The sequence below is a fragment of the Ranitomeya imitator genome, chromosome 3 (genome assembly GCF_032444005.1).
Source record: "Ranitomeya imitator isolate aRanImi1 chromosome 3, aRanImi1.pri, whole genome shotgun sequence".
NCBI classification, from domain to species: Eukaryota; Metazoa; Chordata; class Amphibia; order Anura; family Dendrobatidae; genus Ranitomeya; species Ranitomeya imitator.
Genome location: NC_091284.1, coordinates 92,739,175 through 92,765,589, shown reverse-complemented (window position 1 = coordinate 92,765,589; position 26,415 = coordinate 92,739,175). Strand labels below are relative to the sequence as shown.

Below are 26,415 nucleotides of genomic sequence, written 5' to 3'. Positions count from 1 at the left end.
AATAAGGAACATTAACATGCAACAGACAACTCTTAGGATATGTTCACACTGAGCTTTTTTAATGTGGAACTTTAAGGAGGTTCTTTAGGAAAGTCCACATTAAAGCTGCTATAAATACTTTTATGTATAAGCTTCGTGATGATTTTAATAGTAGAACACATGCTGCTGTTTTTTTTCCACTTGAAATAAAAATCTTTCTTTATGACATTTCTGGTACAAAACTGCTCCAAATATGAAGCAGAACAAAACCAGTGTAGAAAAAAAAAACACACTGAAAAAAAAGGCACAAAGAACTTTTTCCTTTTTTTTTCTTTTGTGTAGATTTGTTAGCCAGAACAATCCATATCCCAATACACAGTGTGACCATAGCCTTATATTCACTGCGCATAGAGGGCTGCAGAGCTGTAATCAATGAGTGTCGATGTGAGATTGTTTCCTTATCAAATGACCTCTGTGTTGCTTCCAGGTTAAGGATTAGGCTCCATTCCCTGGAGTGGTGTCTAAATGGTTAAGACATGATGTGAGTGTGTGTGTAAGGGGAGGAGTGTAGGGGAGACAGGGGTCCGCCTTTTGAATCCCCCTCCTTGCCTGTGAGCCTGTGCTCAGTTGTATGAAGCTGCAGGCTGGATTCTGGAGGAAGCTGAGCTGGGATTTCTGTACTTTGCTGACCAGAATCTCTTCTCATTGATTTGTGGAAGAAAAGCTTTGTGGGCTGGAATGAGGAGTGACAGTGCCTGGGAGAGCAGTGATCAGGTGGGTGGGCGGCAGGAGGCTGGTCCCTTATACAGGTGTCTGGGTGTCTGAGCAGAGGTGACACAGTCTGCCCAGGAGATCCCTGCACCGAGCCATGACGGAGGTGATCATGCAGACTGACTGCAACCTGAACTCTGTGTGTGAGCACCTGGAGCACTGCTGCCTGGAGAGGATGCAGGACGTGGGGGCCAAACGTCCGGCCAACACCGGGGCCCGACTCTGGGGACGGGTTCGGAATAAGCTGCTTAGACCAAAGGTAATGGACTCTTATCGCTGCACGCTTCACCCCCGTTTTTGTTGTTACCCATTGGCGTCCCATGATAAATTCATTGGAAGGTTTGCATGGGAAATGAGAAGGACCGCCACTGGGGTACATCCGGTAGGGTAGACCGCCATTGGCGTACATCCGGTAGGGCAGATCGCCATTGGGATAGATCCTGTAGGGCAGATCGCCATTGGGGTAGATCCAGTAGGGCAGATCGCCATTGGGATGGTCCGGTAGGGCAGATCGCCATTGGGGTAGGTCCGGTAGGGCAGATCGCCATTGGAGTAGGTCCGTTAGGGCAGATCGCCATTGGGGTAGGTCCGATAGGGCAGATCGCCATTGGGGTAGGTCCGGTAGGGCAAATTGCCATTGGGGTAGGTCCGGTAGGGCAGATCGCCATTGGGGTAGGTCCGGTAGGGCAGATTGCCATTGGGGTAGATCCAGTATGGCAGATCGCCATTGGGGTAGGTCCGGTAGGGCAGATCGCCATTGGGGTAGGTCCGGTAGGGCAGATCGCCATTGGGGTAGGTCCGGTAGGGCAGATTGCCATTGGGGTAGGTCCGGTAGGGCAGATCGCCATTGGGGTAGGTCCGGTAGGGCAGATCGCCATTGGGGTAGGTCCGGAAGGGCAGATAGCTGGCGACCTACATTGTGGCAATGATTCCCCACTAGCGGAGTTCTCTGTGATTTTACAGTTGTGGTTTGGATTTTCCCCCCCTGCAGGAAACGAAGACCCAAACATTAGTCCTGTGTTAAATACAGATGTTCCTGCTGCCGGGGAGATTAAATAATGTGTTGTTGTGCGGACAGATGGCACGCTCAGCGCTGGCGGCTTCTCCAAGCCTGCTCATTCTATAGTCATTATATTGGAGGCTGAGCGATTTATCCATATTCTGGGACTGCTAGATAGAAACTGGATTTATAAACTGATTGTTAGCATGCAATTTCTAACATGTCCAGAACACCTCCTATGTGATGTAGCAGAGCTGGATATGATCTTTTCATGTCTCATGTAGCAGAGCGAAGTTGGTTGTTTCAGCGCTGCTACATCATGTATTCCGGGTCTGTGTGATATCAGTGTGTATGATGGCAAACGAGCTCGTCTCTATTCATAGATTGTAATGTAGATTGCCGGAGCCATGTGTATCATATTGGGGTCTTTTCCCGCCCCTGGTTGGTAAAATTATATTCCTTTTGGACCCTTGGTGAAGTCTGTTTTCTGTTGTGCAGATTGTTACCATCTGCGTCTTGTGAGCAGGACATCTACATCAAAGCGTCAGGACTGCATTCAGTGTACGGCGTTTTAGTATCAGATGCACTAATACAGGGGTTATGTGGTGCTAGGCTGGGGCCGCACAATTGTGTTCACCCTGTGACTGCTCTCATGTGTGCGACCATTGGATGTGATGGACACCGTACAGCTGGCACGGTTATATGAGTTGTTTTGGTTGTGGTTTTTTTTTTTTTTGCAATTTTGGGCTGGAATAATGAAGTAATTACTCTTTCTGTGTCAATAAATGTACAGTGAAGGAAATACGGTAAGTATTTGATCCCTTGCTGATTTTGTAAGTTTGCCCACTGACAAAGACATGAACAGTCTCTAATTTTAAGAGTAGGTTGATTTTATCATTGAGAGATAGAATATAAAAAATAAAATCCAGGAAATCACATTCTATAAATGATATAAATTTATTTGCATTTTGCAGTGAGAAATAAGTATTCCCATTAAGAGTTCTGGCTCCTACAGACCAGTTAGAGGCTCCTAATCAACTCATTACCAGCATTAAAGACAGCTGTCTAACATAATCACCTTTATTAAAAATACTCCTGTCCACAAAATTAATCAGTCAGACTCTAACCTCTACAACATGGGCAAGACCAAAGAGCTTTATAAGGATGTCAGGGACAAGATCATAGACCTCCACAAAACCATAAGTAGACGCTGGGTGAAAAGGAGACAACTGTTGATGTCATGGGCGGGCATACCGCATGCGCAGCCTGTTCGGCTACACCGAGGCCCAGAGGTGGAGGGGGCCCATGCAGGTTGGCTCATAATGAGGGCAACCTGGTGGCAGGCAGGGAGAGATCCCTGCAGCTTCGCTGCCTACAAGAGAAAATAGCAGCGGAGCTGCAGCGATCTGTTCTGCTTCCTTCCAGTTCTTCCTCTCACACAGACAGCAGCGCCGCTGGATGACGTCATCATTCAGCGGCCGGCTGTGCCAGAGAGAGGTGACAGGTGCGTGCGTGCATGCGTAGCGCTGCGGGGGAATGTGCAGAGAGGTGAATGGTGCTGTGTGTGTCTGTGTGAGTGTAGGGGGAGGAAAGGGCAATGATGGGGAGAAGGCAATAATGGGGTGATGGAGAGGGCAATGATGGGGATGGTGGGGGAGGAGGAAATGATGGATGTGGTGGAAAGGGCAATGATGGGGATGGTGGGTGAGGAGGAAATGATGGATGTGGTGGAATGGGCAATGATATGGGGTGGTGGGGGAGAAAGCAATGATAGTCGTGATGGAGAAGGCAATGATGGAGGTGGGGGAGAGGACAATAATGAGATGCGGGGGGGAGGACAATGAGGGGTGTGGGGGATTGGGATGGGAGGAAGGTGGACTTATAATGGACATAGGAACAGGGGGAGGTGAAGGAACACATTAATATCATCTATTATGTCTAACACCGTTTCTTAGTATAGAGTGTACGTACTTATGTATATCACAGTCCCTTAGTATATAGTGTACTCACTAATTCTGTATACCATCATCCTTAGTTACATAGTTTCCTCTTTTATTATGTATAACATCGTCCCTTATTACGGACCATCCTCTCTAGTTATATATGGTGCCATCCCTTATTATATAGCTTACTCTGCTGTTATGTACAGTGCTGTCTCTTACATAGTGTATTCTTGTTAATTTTGCTAATCACAGCGCCCTGTTCTATTACATATCATCCTCTGCTAAACGGTTGTATTTAGGGCAGCACGGTGGCGCAGTGGATAGCACTGCAGTTTTTCCAGCGCTGGAGTCCTGGGTTCAAATCGCACCAAGGACAACATCTGCAAGGATGCTCCGTGTTTGCGTGGGTTTCCTCCAGGTTCTCCGGTTTCCTCCCACATTCCAAAGACATACTGATAGGGAATTGGTGCGCTGCGAAATATGTTAGCGCTATATAAAAATAAAGATTATTATCTTTTTAGATATAAAATGACTGCTGATGGAGGAGCTGGTGACCAGACGACCAGTCCATCAGCTCCTCCATTAGAAAAGAAGCTCTCCCATGCCACATCAGCAGTCATTACATTATACATCTCGTCAGTGTCTGCCCCTGGTTGGTGTAATAGTAAGAAAATGGAAGAAATACAAAATGACTGTCAATCGACATCGATCTGGGGCACCATACAAAATCTCACCTCGTGGAGTACCCTTGATTATGAAGGTGAGAGATCATCCTAAAACTACACGGGGGGAACTTGTTAATGATCTCAAGGTGGCTGGGACCACAGTCACCAAGAAAACCATTGGTAACACATTATGCCGTAAAGGTTTAAAATCCTGCAGTGCCCGCAAGGTCCCCCTGCTCAAGAAGACACATGTGCAGGCCCGTCTGAAGTTTGCCAATGAAGATTTCGATGATTCTGTGAGTGATTGGGAGAAGGTGCTGTACTCGGATGAGACAAAAATTGAGATCTTTGGCATTAACTCAACTCGACGTGTTTGGAGGAAGAGAAATGCTGCGTATGACCCAAAGAACACCATCCCCACTGTCAAGCATAGAGGTGGAAACATTCTGTTTTGTGGGTGTTTCTCAGCTAAGGGCACAGGATTACTTCACCGCATCAATGGGAGAAAGGATGGAGTCATGTAAGGTAAAATCCTGAGTGACAACCTCCTTTCCTCCTCCAGGACTTTAAAAATGGGTCATGGCTGGGTCTTCCAGCAAGACAACGACCCAAAACATACAACCAAGGAAACAAAGGAGTGGCTCAAAAAGAAGCACATTAAGGTCATGGAGCAGCCTAGCCAGTCTTCAGACCTTAATCCCATAGAAAACTTATGGAAGGAATTGAAGCTCCGAGTTGCCAAGCGACAGCCTCAAAATCTTAATGATTTAGAGATGATCTGCAAAGAGGAGTGGACCACAATTCCTCCTGACATGCACAAACCTCATCAACAACTACAAAAAACGTCTGACTGCTGTGCTTGCCAGCAAGAGTTTTGCACCAAGTATTAAGTCTTGTTTGTCCGAGGGATCAAATACTTATTTCTCATTGCAAAATGCAAATACATCCATATAATTTATACAATGTGATTTTATGGATTTTATTTTTGATATTCTATCTCTCAATGTTAAAATTAACCTACCATTAAAATTATAGACTGTTCATGTCTTTGTCAGTAGGCAAACGTACAAAATCAGCAAGGGATGAAATAATTATTTACTCCACTGTAGATGTAAGAGTCACTTTGTATGGCGACTCTGGTGTCAGGCGTATATTCTGTAGCTGAACAGAGCAGAATCTGTGTTGTATACAGCAGTATCACATTGCAGACAGATGTAAGTGAGCAGAGCGGCACCACTGCCCAGAAGCCATCCGGAATGACGGGCAGGAGAAGCTGCCTTTGTGTCTGACGATGAGGGCGGCCAGCAGCTGGTGCATGGGGCAGCTGTCAGGAGAATGTGGGGTATGACCTAGCATGTGTGCCACCCCATTCCAGGAGAGCGTGCTAGCACCGTGCCATAGACGCCAGGCGTGCACTGCATTGCTCGGCTCTAAGCATGTAATGGCTGGGGATAGCAGCTGCCGGAGGTGCAGCCCGGATAGTGGTGCAGCCTTGGCTTGTGACTTCATGTAAGCCAGCTCAGGAATGTTCTTATTTCAAGAGGAAATGTCTTCCATTGTCCGTTAGGGAATTAATTTCGCTAATTACAGATCCCAAAGTTGAACTGCCTGGACTCCAGAAAAAGATTTCCTGCAGTGGATACAACGTACACAAGCTGGAGATGACCACCATTAGACTGGCTTATGGGGTCATATTAATTATTGGTGGCTTATGCGTTCGATAAGTCATCAATACCAGATTGGTGGCGGTTCAATACCAATCAGCTGAACACAGTGTATGGAAAGGGAAACACACAGGCTGTGTAGATGTGAATTGGAGCTGACCTGCAGTACCCAGCAGTGGTCACTACACACACACAGCTGTCCGGGTCCATGCACGGTGTACATCCGACCACCGCTAGTGTGCAAGTACAAGTGGTACCCAAATAGAAGAAAATAGAGTAATAGTCACCAGGAATTTATTCATTCTCATTTCCTCATTTATTGTGTGGAAGTGGCCTCTGTTCACATGTTCCATTTTTGGAACTGTTTTGGGATGACAAAGACTTAAAATGATCCAATGGGGATGGAAATGTCTTATAATGGCTTCTGTTTGACTGCAATCCATGTTTTGCGCGAACCCCAGAGACACCTCTAGGTGTAATTATCTTGGTTCTCGGCAGCGCATCGTTGTGTATAATAATCAGGACATGTGCTGCAGAGATCAACGGCTGCCTATGTGCACTGATGCATCTATTAAATGCCCATTGATCGACAGACGGTTGTTTAACGCCGCCATTCATCTGTTGTAAACTTGGCCTCGCTCATTATTTATCGCCCCCATTTTGTGGTGTAGGACTTCAGGTGTTGTGGAACTACAACTTCCAACATGCCCTTAATGCCATGCAGCCGTCTGGTTGCTGTGGCTTTTCCTGAATGCTAGGAGTTGTAGTTATCTGCCTTCTGGAGGTTGCTGACCCATGTTTTACTGGATTCTTTAATTTCTAATTACTAAACTACCAGTAAACCTCTATCTGTTGTCGATATTTTTCAGCTCCATTGAACCCCATCAGCTCAGAGTTGACATGTTTTCCGTGTTCCTGATTTCGAGACGTTCATGACTTGTCTAGATAATACCTGCTGAACTGCGGGGACGTCGGAGAAGGTCTACGCACATCTAATGAGTCAGGACCAGGGAAAGTGATAGTGTGGGTAGTGCAGCAGGTGACATAGGCCAAGGACTGGCCAGACTGGAGTGATTCACTGTAGACCAGTATGACTGGTTTCTGAGTCACCCACAGAGATGGACAGATCCTGCTTTTCTCTGATCTGACTGTGGCTGCTGTGTCACCATCCGCTGGATATGTGAGAAGTGGGATGACCTGGGGGACCTGTTAGGTCTACATCACCCGCCCGGGGTGTTAATTGCTGTAATATGAGGTGTTTCCGTCCGACATCTGAACTCTTGAATGTTTGTGAACCCTTTATCTGGAGTTAATGATTCCTCACACTGTGTGCCATTCACCTATTGTTCTTTAATAGCAGATTGTAATAATTATCCATCAAGGTCTTGTGACACCACCACTAATGTGCACATGTAAGCAGAGGAATAGTAAATGCAAAGTCCGCAAATAACAGAGCAGACGTACCGTATATTCTGATAACCAATAGGTAGAAATGGAAAGCATTGGTAATACTAGTAGTGGTTCAGTGCAAATATGACCGCCTGACTAAATGTATACACCTAGGTGCATCTACAAGAGTAATTTATGATCCCCATACACAATAGATAGTGGTCAGACGAACAGTGGATATCTCTTAATCAGTTGCCTCTCCCAATCCTGCTCTCCCCAGCGCTCCTGTGTCCTCTGCCAGAGCCACTGCCAGACTTCTCTCGCTAGAAGAAAAGGATTTGCAGTGCGATATTGCACATCCTCGATCCTTATGTCCCGCTACATCATCTGTCTGGAGGAGAGTCCAGGGCCCCCATACATTTTAGACAGTCGGTTGAGTCTTCCAATATTCCAGTCAACGTCATCCTAATGTGTATATGGGCCATTAAGTTAAGATTGATAGCCTATTTTATGCAGTTGAGTTGGAGCTGAGCAGCTGTACCCGGTACCGGAGCTGAGCTGTTCTGGCTCCGTACACACTTTACTTCAGGCCTTAGGTGATAACAGCTGCCTGGTTGGAGTGTCGGGCGTCGGACGCCCACCAATCTGATATTGATGACCTATACTTCGGATAGGAAATCAGTATCAACAAGCTGGAAAACCCCTTGAAGAGATTGTAGATTTTCATGTAAGGGATGGGGAGTGCACCCCAAATTGGGGCTTAAAAGTGATTATTGCACCATAACCACATTACCACCCTCCTGCCCCTGATAACACTCCCTGGCACGGCATCCATTTCAGCCATGAGGTAAAAAAATGTGGTGGTGTTTTTTAAGATTGGAGCCATTACATATAGATGTCCGACATGTCCGGTTTAGAGACAAGTTTCAGAAGGTCCCGTCTTTATTTCTTTTGTTTGACGGCAGCTGGTTGCTTTGTCCAGTGTCCGTTGAGGTGCATGTATGAATGAAGAATGCCGATCCTACCAATTGAGCCATCTTGGATGCCTTCGGTTAGGGTGCATTCCTTTACAAAATAATCGTAATCTCTCCCGTAGGTTTCATCGTCAGCCCTTGGAGCAGAACTCTTACCACAAAGGTGAATCAGGGCTTTTTCTTCTTGCCAGGATTAAATTCCCTTCTATTCCAGAGCAGTGTTTTGTCAGTACAGACATTCGGCTGCCAGTCCGTTATGTAATGCCGGTTTTTCCTCCACATATGTATCCTGTGAATGGATCCCGTTAATCCTTACAAATGGCCTCCACCATGGCCAGGCTGATTTGTTAAAAGGAGATGTGTGCTCCTTCACAATTACATTTAAACTTCCAGCGTCGTCTCATTTCCCCGAATTTCCTTCATTGTGCTCACAACTGTCAGGATAATTAGAAACATGCAGAGGGCATCGGCTTCCTTACTATCCAGGTTGCTGGGTGGAACAGTTTCCATGGATGGAGCTTTATAGCGCAGAAGGAATAACAAGGTCAGGAGACTGTGCACCGTCCTGACTGAGCCACGTCACCATTTCCATTGTCGTTTGCAGCGTTTACATTTTTAATGTTGTTGCACCCTGTGATTGTTTCTAGTGAGGGTTCTTTATATGTGAAGATCGACAAAAAACAAACAATTTAGAAATTCCTTTTGTTTTTACTCTTCCACTCCTAATAACGAAGGCCATATTCTGTCTTGTAAAAAAAATACAGTTTTTTTTTTCTTCCTGCTGGTGTCTGCACCAAAGTTTGCAATAGTAATCTGCAATGATTATTGCATTTTTTTACGTTTTACAAAGCATTTTGGTGCAGATTTCAAGAGGAGTTTATTTTTTACGGCGTAAATATTGGAGTCTGCACTGAAAGCGCGAAGGCATTTTTCAAGCTTTCCATAGATGCCGGAGTTCATATCCTCCTGAGCTGGTCAACGCAGCAGACTTTCCATATAAAAAGATATGCAGTATAGGAAACCCTACATTTGCATTGTGTGGACTAACAGATGCCTATTTACATGAGGAGGTATAATAAAATATGCGATCAGCGAAATATGAGCCAAAACTCACACATCGTATAGTTGTTGCACACTGATTGTAAATCTTTCAGTGATCGAATAATTTTTTTTTTATACTCATCAAATTGTGTAAAAGGGTTTTATTCCAATTACTGCTCATTAGATAAATGGCAGGATGCAGGCCGTCTGTGATCTTAAGGCAATAGTAAGTTCTGTACTCTAATCTGTTGTAAGGATCTCCACATTCCCAAAATATTAGGAAACCTCGACGGCACTCCGGAGTATTCTGATGCAAATTAATGATTTTTTTTTATTGTGCCACAGAGATCAATCAAAGATATTATTTCTTTTAAGTGGGCAATACAGATGATTTACAGAACACTTTGCCTCCTCGTAGGTCTCAATCAGCCATAATGCAGCAAAGCAAGGCTCAGGATGGGCCAAAACTCCTTGTAAAAATTATTTCAATATTTGATTTATGAAATCATTCAGTTATGTCAGTGGCAGAATAATAACAATAAGTAATTTGCATCAGAATACCTAGGAGAGTTGTGGATTTATCTAGTCTATATATGTATGATCTTGAAAACGACCAGCACATCCAAACTAGTGTGTACAGGTACCAACTAAAAAAAAAATAGAGCCGAGGTCAAGGTGTCCTTCATCGTGAGGTGTCATATCAGGAGAGGGACCGAATAATGAAGAACACCTTGACATTGGCTGTTGGCCTTACATATACATTGGCCAATCTATGCGCTTTTTTTACTGTAGTTTTTCATAGCAATATTGCAGTTTCATTTATCCAATTATTGCAGTTTCTTTTTTCCAATAATCCATATATACATAGTGTAGCATTTTCCAATTTCCTTGGCAGTAGTGCAGTTCCAATGTTCCAGAGTTATCATTCTTAGCAATCCAGGGTGCAACTTTCTTATAGTGGTTGTGTACAATGGCGTGCAATTAAAGTTTGTTAGGACTATATCCAATTTCCATTTATTATATATAGAATGAACTATGGTTGACTAATGCTGGATAGAAACCCTGAGACAAACACATTTGTTCACAGCCCTTGAAGGCGAGTCGTGACCAATATGGAGGACACTGGCACCAGGTGACAGGCTACACTACAGAACAGTAACCATGAAGCCAGGATGTCCACGCACTGTTACAGCCACTATTCCATAAATAAATGGATGTCATCAGCTGGTCATTTACTTAAAAGTAATCTTTGCCTCCAGTCTCCTGAACTTGAATCCCCCCCATTGTGCCGCCTGGTGTTGGCGGGAGGCGCTGGAGAGTCTGCTAGCCATGCATTAGATTCGCGACCTGCTGACTCATGAGCGCTGTTCAGCTGAATTGCACTTACTCGGGCTTGTTAGTGCCGCATGCATAATATTCTCTTTCCAGTATCTCACAAGCATCCCTTTGAAGTTGCTCCGGATGGAGGACTCTTGGCTATTTGCTTTCACTGGAGAGTACAGATGAAATGCGAGAGGATAATTTTATTCAGGTCTGTTACTCCTTGTAATTACATCAGTGGGATGGGCCCTCTGAATTTTGTGCGGTGGTAGAAAATAAAATAGCGGGTAGTTTAACATTAAAAAGTTGTGGGTTCACATGGGGACGTGAAATGGTGAAAAATTGCACCATTTACGGCCCAAGAAAACCACCAAAGTGTCTTTGGTTCAGGTAGAGCTCAGAGTGGTTTGTTTGTAAGCTGGTGCAAAGGGTGAGACGTGGTGTAAAGAAGCGTGGCTTGTGGTATGCAGCATGTGCCATCTTGAAATTTGTCTCACCACCACTGAATTCTTGTAGCACTGTCCAGTTGAGAACAACAATGTCTACTACTGCAACTTTTTAAGATGTGTCTGGTCTGACTCCTGAGACCTTGAATGGGGCAAAGCTCTAGAACCAAACACAGCCACAAGAATGGACCAGCTTGTGTGGCCACAGTGAAGGGAAGAGTTGGCGCCTGTCCATTTTGCTGGTTGGGTCTTATCCAGGGTGATGGACGCTCACTGATCTCACGTTGATGCCTGGCTTACACAGGTAGTCGCTGTATTTTCCTAGATATTCTGCTCTCTGTAAGAAAAATGTTTTCATTGACTAATTTTGACAAAGTATAAAGTGTCTAAAAAACTATTCGATTTTCCAGGGGTTATAGTGTTGTAGGTCTAAATAAAAACACTAAAACGTCTCCTCGGGTGCAGTATGGAGTGATACATCTTCGTCATCCTCGTCTGCTTGCGGTGGATTAATATATGGTGTGCTAGTATGAGACTCTCTTGTGTTCCTCATGCTTCTAGACCTAGAACCAGCCGTCACGTACATGGCCCTTGGCTGTTGGATATATGGCGGAACAGTGATGGACACAGAAATGGGCCCCTGTGCAAAAATTCTGTATGGGCCCTTGGCAGTCCAAGAACTCTGTCTGTGACAGAAGCTGTTGTGGAGGTGGTAGTGGCCACTTTGGCCCCTGAGAAGCCTCATAGATTGCACTAATGAAATGTCCACTCCTGCAGCAGAATATATATATTCACATAATTAAAAGGATTGTGCCCATCTTGGGTTTTTTTGTATTTTTTTTGTAATCTTGGGCAAAATAAACTGAAGCAGGAAATGTCTGCCTGCCTTTCCCAGGGATTATAAATAGATGAGAAAATGTTTTCTAGACCCTATTGAAATGGAAACTTGAACTTTCAGATCCTCGCCTGTTTATCCCATGGCTAATTGGATAGAAATAGATTTTTTTCTTGTCTTGAGTCTTGAAGGAAGCATTTGCAGTTTTTTGACAGGTGTAAAAATAGAGGGCCGTACTTGGTGCTTTGTTCTATCTTTATTTTCCACCTTTGTGTTGTCTGCCGTGATATCATTGTACAGGAGACAAATGTCACGATATCTGTAACGAGCAGGAGAGCAGTGGTGTGCCGTATTCTCCTGATTGTTGGATGTCGGCGCGGTGTGTCTGTATGTAGCTCTCTTGCCGTGCACCACTCGGCTCCTGAGGTTAAAATCTGGCTTGAGAATATATGCTGCCATACACCTTGTCTCCAGAGGTCTGTTTTTCCTCTAAGTGTCCTATCTGTATTTTTCACCCATAATAGTCTATGGGTTTGTTCACTTGTCTGTGGATTTTTTATTTTTGCTGACCGAGTGGACCATGACAGAACACAAACATGTTCCAATTTTGATCTGAGACATGGATCAAACTAACCAATGCAAGTTTACGGGTCTGTGAAAAATATCGGACAGCACTTCATCCTATTGCTGTCCGATCTTCATGTTAGAAGCTTAAAAAAACCTTCTCATATGCAATAAATTAATGTTGATCAAATTCTGATGGTAAAAAATTGTCTCATGTTTTTCATACAAGAGAAATCACTGATCTTATGCTGAGCCTTTAAAAAAAAAAACTTTGCCTGGACTGGGGACAACTCAACGATTATAGGGTCACTAGACAGACCCCTGACTGCAGATCTTGAAAGAGAGAAAGAAAGATCGGACCTTTGGATTTCAACATGCCCTATGCTTTGTTCTCAATGGAGATAAGGTTTCTGGCGGCAGCTTATGTCTATCCATCTCTTGAGAACACATGCATACTTGGCCGAGCTCAGTGTGCATATGTATGGGAAGGGGTAGAGACAATAGCAGGCAGTTGTACAGTCAACATTTAAAGGTACCTTCACACATAACGATATTGTTAACGATATCGTTGCTTTTTGTGACGTAGCAACGATATCGTTAATAAAATCGTTGTGTGACAGCGACCAATGATCAGGCCCCTGCTGGGAGATCGTTGGTCGCTGGGGAAAGTCCAGAACTTTATTTCGTCGCTGGATCTCCCGTGGACATCGCTGGATCGGCGTGTGTGACACCGATCCAGCGATGTCTTCACTGGTAACCAGGGTAAACATCGGGTAACTAAGCGCAGAGCCGCGCTTAGTAACCCGATGTTTACCCTGGTTACCATCGTTAAAGTAAAAAAAACAAACACTACATACTTACCTACCGCTGTCTGTCCTCGGCGCTGTGCTTCTCTGCTCTGGCTGTGAGCGTCGGTCAGCCGGAAAGCAGAGCGGTGACGTCACCGCTCTGCTTTCCGGCCGCTGTGCTCACACAGACAGTACAGGAGGAGTGCAGAGCACAGCACTGGAGGACAGACAGCGGTAGGTAAGTATGTACTGTTTGTTTTTTTTACTTTTAGGAAGGTAACCAGGGTAAACATCGGGTTACTAAGCGCGGCCCTGCGCTTAGTTACCCGATGTTTACCCTGGTTACCGGCATCGTTGGTCGCTGGAGAGCTGTCTGTGTGACAGCTCTCCAGCGACCAAACAGCGACGCTGCAGCGATCCGGATCGTTGTCGGTATCGCTGCAGCGTCGCTTAAAGGCCCCTTCACATTAAGCGACGCTGCAGCGATACCGACAACGATCCGGATCGCTGCAGCGTCGCTGTTTGGTCGCTGGAGAGCTGTCACACAGACCGCTCTCCAGCGACCAACGATGCCGGTAACCGGGTAAACATCGGGTAACTAAGCGCAGGGCCGCGCTTAGTAACCCGATGTTTACCCTGGTTACCATCGTTAAAGTAAAAAAACAAACACTACATACTTACCTACAGCCGTCTGTCCTCCAGCGCTGTGCTCTGCACTCCTCCTGTACTGGCTGTGAGCACAGCGGCCGGAAAGCAGAGCGGTGACGTCACCGTTCTGCTTTCCGGCTGACCGACGCTCACAGCCAGAGCAGAGAAGCAGAGCGCCGAGGACAGACAGCGGTAGGTAAGTATGTAGTGTTTGTTTTTTTTTACTTTTAGGATGGTAACCAGGGTAAACATCGGGTTACTAAGCGCGGCCCTGCGCTTAGTTACCCGATGTTTACCCTGGTTACCAGTGAAGACATCGCTGGATCGGTGTCACACACGCCGATCCAGCGATGTCAGCAGGAGTCCAGCGACGAAATAAAGTTCTGGACTTTATTCAGCGACCAACGATCTCCCAGCAGGGGCCTGATCGTTGGTCGCTGTCACACATAACGATTTCATTAACGATATCGTTGCTACGTCACAAAAAGCAACGATATCGTTAACAATATCGTTATGTGTGAATGTACCTTAATGTGAAGGGGCCTTAAGGTGTATATCCATCATTAGTCTTCACAGTGTCCCTTATGTCATTTAAAGGGTTGTCCACCATTGGGCAACCCCATATTAAAGGGAACCCGTCACCCCGTTTTTTCAGTACGAGATAAAAAATACTGTTAAATAGGGCCTGAGCTGTGCGTTACTATAGTGTATTTTGTGTACCCTGATTCCCCACCTATGCTGCCGAAATACCTTACCAAAGTCGCCTGTCAATCAGGCTGGTCAGGTCATATGGGCGTGGCGACATCGCTGTTTCTTCCCCCAGATCTTGCATATATTTCCGTTGGTGGCGTAGTGGTTTGCGCATGCCCATCTTCTGAATCCACTGGGCAGGAGAAGAAAAAACGCGCGATCGGCGCTATTTCCCTGGTGATCTGTGGGGGCGGCCATCTTCCTGAGGCCGCGCGTGCGCATATGGAGTCCTCTGCTGCCCGGGGCTTCAGGAAAATGGCCGTAGGATGCCGCGCGTGCGCAGATGGAGATCGCGGCGGCCATTTTCCTGAAGCCGAGATGCGAAAGGAGTTCTCTACGGAAGATAAACAGACTATCATTAGGCTGAAAAAAAAAGAAATTAATCAGGTAGCACAAATGTTAGGAGTGGTCAATTCAACAGCTCTGTAAAAAAAAAGAAGAAAAAAGCACTAGTGAGCTTGGGAGTTCAAGATGGCCTGGATGTCCACAGAAGACAGCAGTGGTGGATGATCGCAGAATTCTTTCCTTGGTGAGGAAATATCCGTTCACAACATCCACCCAAGTGAAGATCACTCTCCAGGAAGTATGTGTTTCAGTATCTAAGTCTTAAAAATAGAAAGGCCAGGTTAGATTTTGTCAAAAAATATATAAAGAAGCCAGCTCAGTCCTGGCAAAGCATTCTTTGAACAGATGAACCAAAGATCAATCTATACCAGAATGATGGGAAGAAGAAAGTATGGAGAAGGTTTGGAACGGCTCATGATCCAAAGCACTCCACATGCAGAGCTTCCAGTACTGCGGGGTGACTAGTGTTTATTAATGATATGACTGAAGACAGAAGCAGCCAGTTGAATTCTGAAGTGTACAGGGCGATACTGTCTTCTCGTATTCAATCGAAAACATTGATGATTGGACGGCGCTCCATAGTACAGATGACCCAAAACATACTGCAAAAGCAACTCAGAAGTTTAAGGCAAAAAAGTAGTCAATCATCCGATCTCGCCCCCCATCGAGAATTCATTTCACATTAAGACAAAACTTAAAGTAATTGCCTGCAAAGGATTCTGCACAAAGTATTAAACATGAATATTTTATGGTAAAGTTAATTTGTCCAATTACTTTAGAGCCAATTACATGATGAGGCTGTGTAGAAAAATAGTGGCAATTCCTGAACGTTCCACAGGATATTTTTATTCAACCCCTTTAATTAAGCCTAGAAGTTCACACTTCAATTGTATCTCAGTTGTTTCATTTTAAATAAAAAAATAGTGGCCTGCAGAGCTGAAATCATGGAGATTCAGTCACTATCCAAATATTTCTGGACCTAACTGTAAATTATAGGAAATCGTGTGCAGCTACTCTTGATCTGAATTTATTGCATATATCTGTTATGATAACAAGAAACCAGACATCATGTCTTAACCTGGTTGCTTTTTCTTAATAGCTGGATCCTCAAGCAGTGCAAAGCAAGAACTGGCACATGGACGTGATAGAGATGAATGGGGTAGGTAACATATACAGTTGTTGGGGGGTTTTGTACCATTAAATGGGCTGTTTTGTCTATGCAGTTTTACAAATTTAATATTTCTAAAAATAAGCAATTTTGCGATTTATTAGTAAAAACTAAGAATGAAAATATTTTTAATTCTGTACGGTATTGTTCCTTGTCAAGGTCATCAGCCATCCTTCTAGAACTTGCTAGCTGTTTGCTATATACTGCAGACTGCAAACTCTGCTCTGGAGTTAACTGCATGGCTCGAGGTGGCCGCGTGGCTCGAGGTGGCCGCGTGGCTCGAGGTGGCCGCGTGGCTCGAGGTGGCCGCGTGGCTCGAGGTGGCCGCGCGGCTCGAGGTGGCCGCATGGCTTAACCTGGCTAGCTTCAGCTCCCCAGCACTTGTCCCAGCCCTAATCTGTTAGTCTCTAGGAGCGTTTTTGCCCTCCTCCACACCCACCCTCCATCAAGTAGGAGTCATGGCAGCACTGTGCTCCTGAAGGAACCGCTCTCAACTTGTATGGTTTCTTAACATAGCTAAAGCATGATGGCTCCATGCTTGGCACTGTTTGTCCTGGGCACAAATCTAGTGAAGGGCAACACCTGCAAGGGGTTTGTATGGTTTCCTTCCAGGTTGCAATTGATATCTTCTCTATGTAACACAGATCTCCCCGGAATACATTGTACGATGCAGCCTACATATACTTTTTATTTTTTCGTTTTGAACATCTAAGTACTTGTCACTGTTAATAATTTACTAAATTAGAATATCAAGTATTTATCTTAAAAATTCCCCAGACCTGATAAGTATTATTTGCCTTGGAAATCGTGTCAAAAAATGTGATTTGGCCGCACTTAGATCCTGTTTTTATCAGTTGGTGAAAATGTTCAGGTCTTTCTGTAAGTGGATATTACATCACCAGGACATGGTAATATCACAGATTGCCTCCAGACTTGCAATTGATATTGTGTCCACATTTTCCATTAATAAGCCGCATTAATTGAGCTTGGTCACTTCTACTGAGTAGTGAGAGAATCTCAGATCCTGTAATGTTAGGTTCTCTTCATTCGCCATGTCTAACGATAAGGAGGTTTGTTTTTTGGCAAAGGAGTATTTTCGGATTTGGAAGTTATTCCTTCCCATGGGATACGAGTGAGCTTCCCGATCTCGGGAGAGCCGACTGATCCCCACGTATCCCGAAAACAAAGCTCTGAAGATCCCTATGAATGGAGTGGTGGTCGATCTTGCACACGGTCGTTCCATTCATTCTTAATGGGACCACCAGGGATAGCCGAGGACTGCGCCTAGCTGTCTGCAACAGACCTATAAGAATGAATGGAGCGGCAACGTGAATGATTGACCACCGCTCTGTTCAGCGCTCCTGTTTTCGTGAATGATGGCTGTCCTATTGGTCAGACCTCCAATGATGGGGAAGTTATTTCCTATCCCATGGATAGGGGGGGATAGCTTATAACTCGAGAATACTCCTTTAATCTGATGTATCCCAGCATAACGGCTTCCATCATTTACAGATGATGCTAGTGTGAACAGATCACTATTTAAACATGTTGTTTCTCACTATATCAGTTAATTCCATAGCTGATACAAATATTGTACTTGTAGACATATTAGCACCTTTTGATCATTTTTTTTTTCTTTATTAACAGATCAAAGTTGAGTTTTCCATGAAGTTTAGTAGCCGGGATATGAGCTTGAAAAGGACGCCCTCTAAAAAGCAGACGGGGGTTTTTGGAGTTAAAATCAGTGTGGTAACCAAGTAAGTAGACCACCAGTAACATCCTCCCCTCTTACTCTTTGGTTTTAATGAGCTCTTGGGAAGTCTGTCAGTTTCCTTTGACTTTCACCAATTAGTAGAGGCAATGTCAGCGTCTAAGCGCATCTTCTCCGGTGAAGCCAAGCTTATTACTGCTCCTCTAATGAGCACACTTCTGTCTCTTCTGCAGGCGGGAAAGATCTAAGGTGCCATATATAGTTCGTCAATGTATAGAGGAGGTGGAGAAACGTGGCATTGAGGAGGTCGGCATCTACAGAATATCTGGAGTGGCTACTGATATCCAGGCCTTGAAGGCTGTATTTGATGCCAGTAAGTTACGTTGATATGTGACATAACGTAATAAGTTTTGGAAATATTTGTACCTTACGGAGCTTCTTTTTTTCTTTCTTAGACAATAAAGACATTCTGATGATGCTTAGTGACATGGACATCAACGCCATCGCTGGCACATTAAAGCTTTACTTCCGGGAGCTCCCAGAACCCCTCCTTACTGACAAGCTGTATCTGGCTTTCATGGAAGGAATTGGTAGGAGTCAACTTTCATTTCTATTCTGTAATCCTCTAACAATGCTTCTCATTATGGCAAGTAATAGTCAAAGTATTTTTTTAGCATTTTTTTTTCAAGTATTTGAGGTCAGATTTTTTAGGTACGACACCAGGATCCATAGAAACCATTCAGCTGTTCGGCAGCAAGGCCTGATGATGTTCGTAATGGGGATCAGATCCTTGGTCGCTTCAGGATTTGTGGCCATAACATAGAAGCAGAAATATGCCCATATTACACTGTGAAATTGGCCCTTTATATATAGAAGTGGCCAAAAATCAGCAGAAAGCTCAGATATCTTACGGCTTCCACTTGTTCTCTTCATCTTTAGAACTATTAATCTGTCTACCAAATTGAAGAGACACAAAACACTGAAGCTTCCAGTCAATTTTTCTTAATTTCACTTTTTAGCCACATTCGGTCGGCCCATTTTCCTTTATGCAATTTTTAAAATGTAAAAGATGAAAATAAAAATTACATTGTCGTATTGGTGCCTCCTTGTCAGGAGAAAGCAGGGCAATGACGCGCCAGTGGCAGCTCTGCCACAGTATAATGGACAGTGTTGAAAAAGTGACAGATCGGCATGAATATTCAATTAATACTAGTCATTCATCTTCTGTATGCTGCATCTTCATGGATATATATACAGAGGAGCACGCCCCATGTACACCACATGTGTGTTAGTGATCAGCCATTGCGGGGCCGCCCGCCCCGATGGCCTCTGCTCCAGCTGTTTGCAGGGCTCCATTGTAGGCTTTGTCCTGTGGGTGATTGCGCTGCTCCGGAGTTCTAATCCTCCTGTGTTTCCATGGTTACAGCTCTGTCTGATCCAGCTGCCAAGGAGAACTGCATGATGCACCTTCTGCGCTCCCTGCCCGACCCCAATCTCATGACCTTTCTCTTCTTGCTTCAGCACTTAAAAAGGTAAGTAGATAAAACCGACGGAAGGAGATATGTCACTTTTACCATAAAGGAAGAAAAATGTTGCTAATTTTGTTTCATGGCATATGTACGAAAAAATTTCACCTTTTCACATCTATCACTATTTTCTAAAAGTTGCTAGGCAGTGGTGACAAACCTTTAAGAAACAGAGTGCCCATACTGGAATCCAAAACCCACTTATTTATCACAAAGTGCCAACACGGCAACTTAACCTGAATAATGAGCAGAGGGCAGCCTTAGACAGACGCAGGGGTACACGATTGCAGATATAAAGGTATATGCTCCCCATCCTGGTATATGCTCCCCATCCTGTTATATGCTCCCCATCCTGTTATATGCTCCCCATCCTGGTGTATGCTCCCCATCCTGGTGTATGCTCCCCATCCTGGTGTATGCTCCCCATCCTGGTGTATGCTCCCCATCCTGGTGTATGCTCCCCATCCTGGTGTATGCTCCCCATCCTGGTGTATGCTCCCCATCCTGTTGTATGCTCCCCATCCTGTTGTATGCTCCCCATCCTGGTGTATGCTCCCCATCCTGGTGTATGCTCCCCATCCTGGTGTATGCTCCCCATCCTGGTGTATGCTCCCCATCCTGGTGTATGCTCCCCATCCTGGTGTATGCTCCCCATCCTGGTGTATGCTCCCCATCCTGGTGTATGCTCCCCATCCTGGTGTATGCTCCCCATCCTGGTACATGCTCCCCATCCTGGTACATGCTCCCCATCCTGGTACATGCTCCCCATCCTGGTACATGCTCCCCATCCTGGTACATGCTCCCCATCCTGGTACATGATCCCCATCCTGGTATATGATCCCCATCCTGGTGTGTGCCTCCCCTCACCCTTCATTTAATTTTTGCCATGCAGAGATTTGGAGAATCTGGTATGGGCTACAGGTCCTCTCAGACCTTGGGTCACTATCAGCCATTGCCCTCTACAATTATCTCTCCCTCCATTAATGTATAGGTGGTGGCGCTAGTGCTGAAGTTGTAGCGCACAGGGAGGGCTCTGCATGTCCCCAATGTCACGCCTGCTATAGGTTCACCACCGCTTCCCTAAGGTGACCATTAAAGGTAACTTATGTTGAAAATGGTATCTGGTCAGCAGGCAGGAGGTCATAGAGCAGGAGGAGCTGATCGGATTGATAGACATTTTTGTGTAAAAACTTTCAGTATAATTTGTATTTTATTCATTGAAATCCCTGGTGATTGTATGCATGAGTCCAGTGGGCGGTCCTACTTAGTGATTGACAGTCTTATCTGTATGACTGTGCATGCAGATAGCTGTCAATCACTGATTAGGACCGCCCACTGGACTAGTATACATACAAACACCAGGGACTTCAATGAATAAAGTACTAGTTCTATTGAGTATTTGCCAACAAACCTATATATAATTCTGCTCAGCGTCTCCTTCTATATACCGTGCTGTCTACAGATCGGACTGCATATACAGCCCGACAGGCTCCCTTTAATGGTATGTACGCATGGCCCAGATACTTAGTAAGTTTTCTGTCCTGATTTTATGTTTTTTGTAACACTCACTTCCCATTAGCAGCATTGTGGATGAGATTTTATGAAATCTTCGCTATACACTGCAGAAAAAATCAACAACTTAAATTGACGGTCATGACAGATTTGCAGCAGATCAATTAATGCTATGGATTTTTACTATGGATTTTGCATTGCAAAGGATGAAATGTGCCGCAGAATCTGCACAATTTGGTGTGGGATATGCGGCTGTAGATTTTCCTACATGGAGGTAAACTAATGGTTATTAGTTTAGGAACTGTGGGCTCTGACCTCAGAATTTTTGTGAATAGTCGGCCCATATAACTTGTGGTCACGTACTCAAGATTTGATCAACTTGCTGGTTTCCACCGGTAAGAATATCCAGGCAGAGCTTGTGGAGAGACTTTCCATCATGTGTTCTGTAGTATATAAGCCGCCCGTCTATGCGCCGTTCTCTGTGAGGGATATCATGGGAAGGATTGGGTGCACTCTGTGGTATTTAGTCTCCAGATGTCTCTCACATTGCACGGACTGGAGTTAGCTGAAGCTCGGCCCAGGTAACGATCGTGACTGGGACACACAACATTTCTAGTCTCATAGTTTTCCATGGCTACAAATCTTTAGTAAATTCCTCGTATGAGAATCAGGCCAAGAGTTTAGAGGAAAAGTCAAGTTTTCCATCTGAGAGACGGGTACTTGCCAGCCCCCACATCTGCCTTGGAGGGAACATGAGAGGAGGGGAGACGCAGCTGTTTTTCTCATAGCAGTAGCTCATGTGCGGCGACGGCGAGCATCGCTGGGAAAGTACAATGTGCGGCAGCGAGTGTCCTGGCAGAAAAGCCACCATTATATGTGTAGAATGAGTTACAGTCCGCCACACATCACTACCGTACTCTTACTGTACTGACGGATTAATAAGTGATTGGTTGGTTTGTGGGTTCCTCCATATAATATAACATGGTGGTGCCAAGTCATACTGATTGTACACCCATGAGAGAAAAGAACCTGGCACTATCCAAGGGCAGGACACCACTGAGCAGTTCTGCCTCGAAGGTACGATAGAGCACATTCTGCCCAGATGTAGTCGGCTAGATGGCGCTTCCATTAGTACGAACAACCAGTGTCCACACAGAGCTAATACCACAATGGTGGCTGAACGTGGTACATGATACAGTACCAGCAGCTGCACATAACTGCAAAGTTAAGACGGCAAATTTTATCACTGTGCTCCGTGGATGATCTTGTCTCACATTTTTTAAAATCTGACCTGTGTCACTTTGAGGTAATAACTCTGAAACTCTTCAACAGATCAAACTGATTCTGAGACTGTTTTTTCGTGACATATTGTATTTCACGATAGTGGTAAATTTTGGTCGATATGATTTGCATAGATTTACACAAATATAGAAAATTTGACAAATTTCACAATTTTCAAACTTTCAGTTTTTATGCCCTTAAATCAGATAGTTACACCACACAAAATAGTACATAATTCTTCCCACATGTCTACTTTACATCAGCATAATTTTTTAAACGTTATTTTGGGGTTAAAAGTTCATCAGAAATTTCTCAATTTTTCCAACAAAATTTACAAAACAATTTTTATTAGGGACCACCTCACATTTGAAGTGACTTTGAAAATACCCAAAAGTGACACCGTTTTGAAAAGTGCACCCCTCAAAACCATATTCAAGAAGTTTATTAACACTTAAGGTGCTTCTCAGGAATTATTGGAATGTAGTAGAAAAAAAATTATATTTTACTCCTTTTTCACAAAAATTTAGCATCGGCCCTAATTTTTTTACTTTCACAAGGATAATTTGTTGTGTAATTTATCCTGAGTACGTCGATACCCCATATGTTGGGTAAAACTACTGTTTGGACGCACAGCAAAGCTCTGAAGGGAAGCAACACAGTTTGACTTTTTGAACTCAAAAATGACTGCAATCGAGAGAGGACGCGGTGTTGTGTTTGGAGAACCCCTGATGTGCCTAAACAGTGAAAACACTCCACAAGTTACCCAATTTTGGAAACTACACCCCTCAAGGATTTTATCCAAGGGTATAGTGAGGATTTTTAACCCAAAGGTACTACAGAAAATGTAATCTGACTATGGGCATGACATACTAATTATTGGCTTTTGAGGACTGTGATAGCGTCTGGAGATTTTCCGACGCTAGGGGGAGACACTATAACCTTATTCCCGATCGCAGTTATAAAACTGCAATGAGGGAATGAGTCCCCTTATCAGCCGCCTTTTAATGCGTATCGGCGGTTGTTAAGGGGTTAAAGAAAGGCACACCAAGCAACAAAATAAAAGGGACTAGCTTGGGAAATTTTTCAGAATGACCAATTTGTGAAAGCATAGTGATATACTGCAGATCCCAAAGCAGCAATGCCAGAGTAGACCAGGACAGGATACTGGAGAAGAGGAGGTGGGTGTAAGGCTTCTTACCCAATCAACCAGTTTATTTATTTTATCTATTTTACTCCCTTATATAGCGCCATTAATTCTACAGCGCTTTACTGACCTCATCAGTTCTCCTGATTTGCACTGTTAATGGGCAAAAACCCTGAAACGTGTTTGGAAATTGAGTTTCTGGTTTAGCTTCCTATTCTAAGTCGTGGCAAGGGACGCTAAAGGATCAATAGTGACCTGCAGGGTTGCTACCTCCAATATCAGGCACCAGAGCTTCAGTCTCTTCCTCTCTGAAGAGGCTATTTGCATATTTAATATCCTAGGGGAATGTTACAGGGCTTATAAGTCTCCACACGCCAGCTTGGTGTTCTCCACGAGCAAAAACTTTACCCACATTGAGTTTTAGTACAAGCTATTGTTGTACAGTAACATCTGATTTGCAGGAATTCAGAAGATAATAGGATTATATGCTGCTATTTAATGGCCATAGCAGCATGATTTTTGCATCATTTAAAGGGTTGTTTTTTCAGATCATTCCTAAAGCAGGCAACATGGAGAAGGACCCTACATAGGCCATTATCTCCTCCAGCCCCTCTTTGGTCATCATTTATTGCAGCTCGCCTACTGATGGCTGCAGCCAGTCACTGACCTCAGCCGTCCTGTGCTGTACACCCGTGATCTGCTACATCTATCATGTATATAGCCAGCACGCCATTGCTGAGGCCAGGTAAAGACCGACAGAGCGGTGAATGCAACGTGTGAGGATAGGTTTTTATCATATTACTTGTCTGTATGCACATTTGTAATAATCTTGGAAAACCCTGGTAACATAGGACCGAAAAGCCCCCCGACAATAATAGCCTCTTGACTATGTGCATCCAAACCAAAAGTTTAGATGAAGCCGAGAACATTTGGGTTATTTCCATAATCTTGTACTTTCGCACACTAAAGGTTCTTTTTTCTATTTTTGTTCCATTTTGATTGTAGGGTTGCAGAGAAGGAGCCAATCAACAAGATGTCGCTGCATAACTTGGCCACTGTCTTTGGCCCCACATTACTAAGACCCTCGGAAGTGGAAAGTAAAGGCCACACAAACCTGGCATCAGACATCTGGTCACACGACGTTATGGCACAGGTAATTTTCCGCTGCTGATATTGAGCACATGCAGGTGGGATGATTAGCACTTGTTAGTTCCTCCACAGTTTACAGATGGCAAATAGAAATTGTGTAACGCGGTGAACCCCTTTAACTAGGACTGACTGCTGTATTCTGTGTAACAGCTTTAAATACTTACTGAGCATTTTACACTATAGGCTACTTTCACACTTCCGTCTTCTGGGCTCCGTCGCAATCCGTCATTATGGGCAAAAAACGCATCCTGCAAATGTGCTTGCAGGATGCGTTTTTTGCCCATAGACTTGTATTAGCGACGGATCGCGACGGATGGGCACACGTTGCATCCGTCGTGCGACGGATCCGTTGTGTTTTGGCAGACGCGATGCACAAAAAAACGTTCAATGTAACTTTTTTTGTGCGACGTGTCCGCCATTTTCAACCTGGCATGCGCGGCAGAAACTCCGCCCCCTCCTCCCCGCTCATCACAATGGCCAGCACATGCGTTGGAAAACTGCATCCGCTGCCCACGTTGTGCTAAACGGTTTGCGATGGCCCCGTACCGACGGAAGTGTGAAAGTAGCCTTACACATACATGTAACCTGCATACAATAAAGCTCGTCTTGCACTGATTGAGTGACTTCTTCTATTATCATCCAGAGCTGCATTTACAATTCTGCTGGAAGTCATTAAGAACACTCAGCAAACTTCCGAATGAACAAACTCAGACAGCGGAGATCCCGTGTCTTGTTTCCTTTCCCTAACCTCTGCTGGGACGAGATTTCAGTCCTAAAAGCCGTAGCCTTGTGAATGCAGCTCTGGAGCACATAAAGCGATGTATTTAGAAACGAACTCCATGCTTTTTGTCTTTCTTCTTCAGGTCCAGGTCCTTCTCTATTACCTGCAGCACCCCCCGATCAGTTTCTCGGAGCTGAAGAGGAACACTCTGTACTACTCCACAGACGTGTGAGGCGACAACCAGAAGACCAGGCGGCTCCTCTTCTCTCTGTACATTTGGCAAAAGACATTGGAAGAATGATCCCAGAACCCAGAGCAGCCCCCATCTTGCTCCTGTTCATTTCTTGAATCCTTTTGTACAGAAAAGTGGAAAGAAAACTATAAATTGAGCGGCACTGTGCTCCCCTTGTAGCGAGCTGTATTTTGTATATTGGTTTTCAGGCATTATTTTATGTAGGAGCAGGCGACCCCGGGGGAGCGGAGGTTTGGAGAACTTTCTTATTACCCACATTCCTTCATGTGAGTGAACGGCTTGGGAAAATCTTGACACCTCGGCTGAATTGAAGGGTCTTTTAACCTGCCATATTCTCAACAACTTGTGCTAGAGACTGCAAACTGCACTGTATCCTTCCTCCCCTCGGGGACCACAGGGGCCAAACATGAAACCCATTGTTTGACAATTGCCCCCCGCACATGGCGAGTGGAGGTTGATGAACATTGGGGTACTCTGCTCAGTTCTGCGATATTTTCCTTCATAGACTTGGCAGAATATGAGCGGACTCTCCGTCCTAACGTTTTTAATGCTAAACCGTTGCCATGACGTTTTCTTCTAACTTTTGTCTTCTATTGTGGATGAAAAGTGCTTTTGGTCCTTTTTTTTTTTTAATTTTCATTTCCTGGTGGATTTGTCACTTGTGATTTTTGCTGCTTTCAAAAGGTGGTACGTTTGTTACTCCTCCGGGAATGAGGAAATTGACCGGTACCCGAGCTGCACCACAGCCGGCCCTTAATCACGACCAATCAATTCCGAGAAGTCAGGTACCCCACGCTGGCGCCAAACACACGCACAGTCCCCTTAGAA

At 44.6% G+C, this 26,415-nt stretch overlaps 1 protein-coding gene across 6 annotated transcripts in view; it reads left to right on the top strand.

The window, feature by feature from the left end:
- The window catches only part of ABR (ABR activator of RhoGEF and GTPase), a 427,958-nt gene extending 402,224 nt beyond the window's left edge, over positions 1-25,734 (top strand). For 5 of the 6 annotated variants that reach the window (XM_069761141.1, XM_069761142.1, XM_069761143.1 and 2 more), the window contains 7 exons: positions 16,222-16,281; positions 17,938-18,047; positions 18,235-18,374; positions 18,457-18,591; positions 19,428-19,533; positions 24,470-24,617; positions 25,477-25,734. In XM_069761141.1, the coding sequence (XP_069617242.1) occupies positions 16,222-16,281; positions 17,938-18,047; positions 18,235-18,374; positions 18,457-18,591; positions 19,428-19,533; positions 24,470-24,617; positions 25,477-25,566 (789 nt within the window). In that variant the 3' untranslated portion in view covers positions 25,567-25,734. Of the gene's footprint in view, positions 1-604; positions 1,010-16,221; positions 16,282-17,937; positions 18,048-18,234; positions 18,375-18,456; positions 18,592-19,427; positions 19,534-24,469; positions 24,618-25,476 lie in introns of those variants that run through there. The other variant, XM_069761146.1, reaches the window with a different exon arrangement.
- Positions 25,735-26,415: the final 681 nt, after the last annotated feature.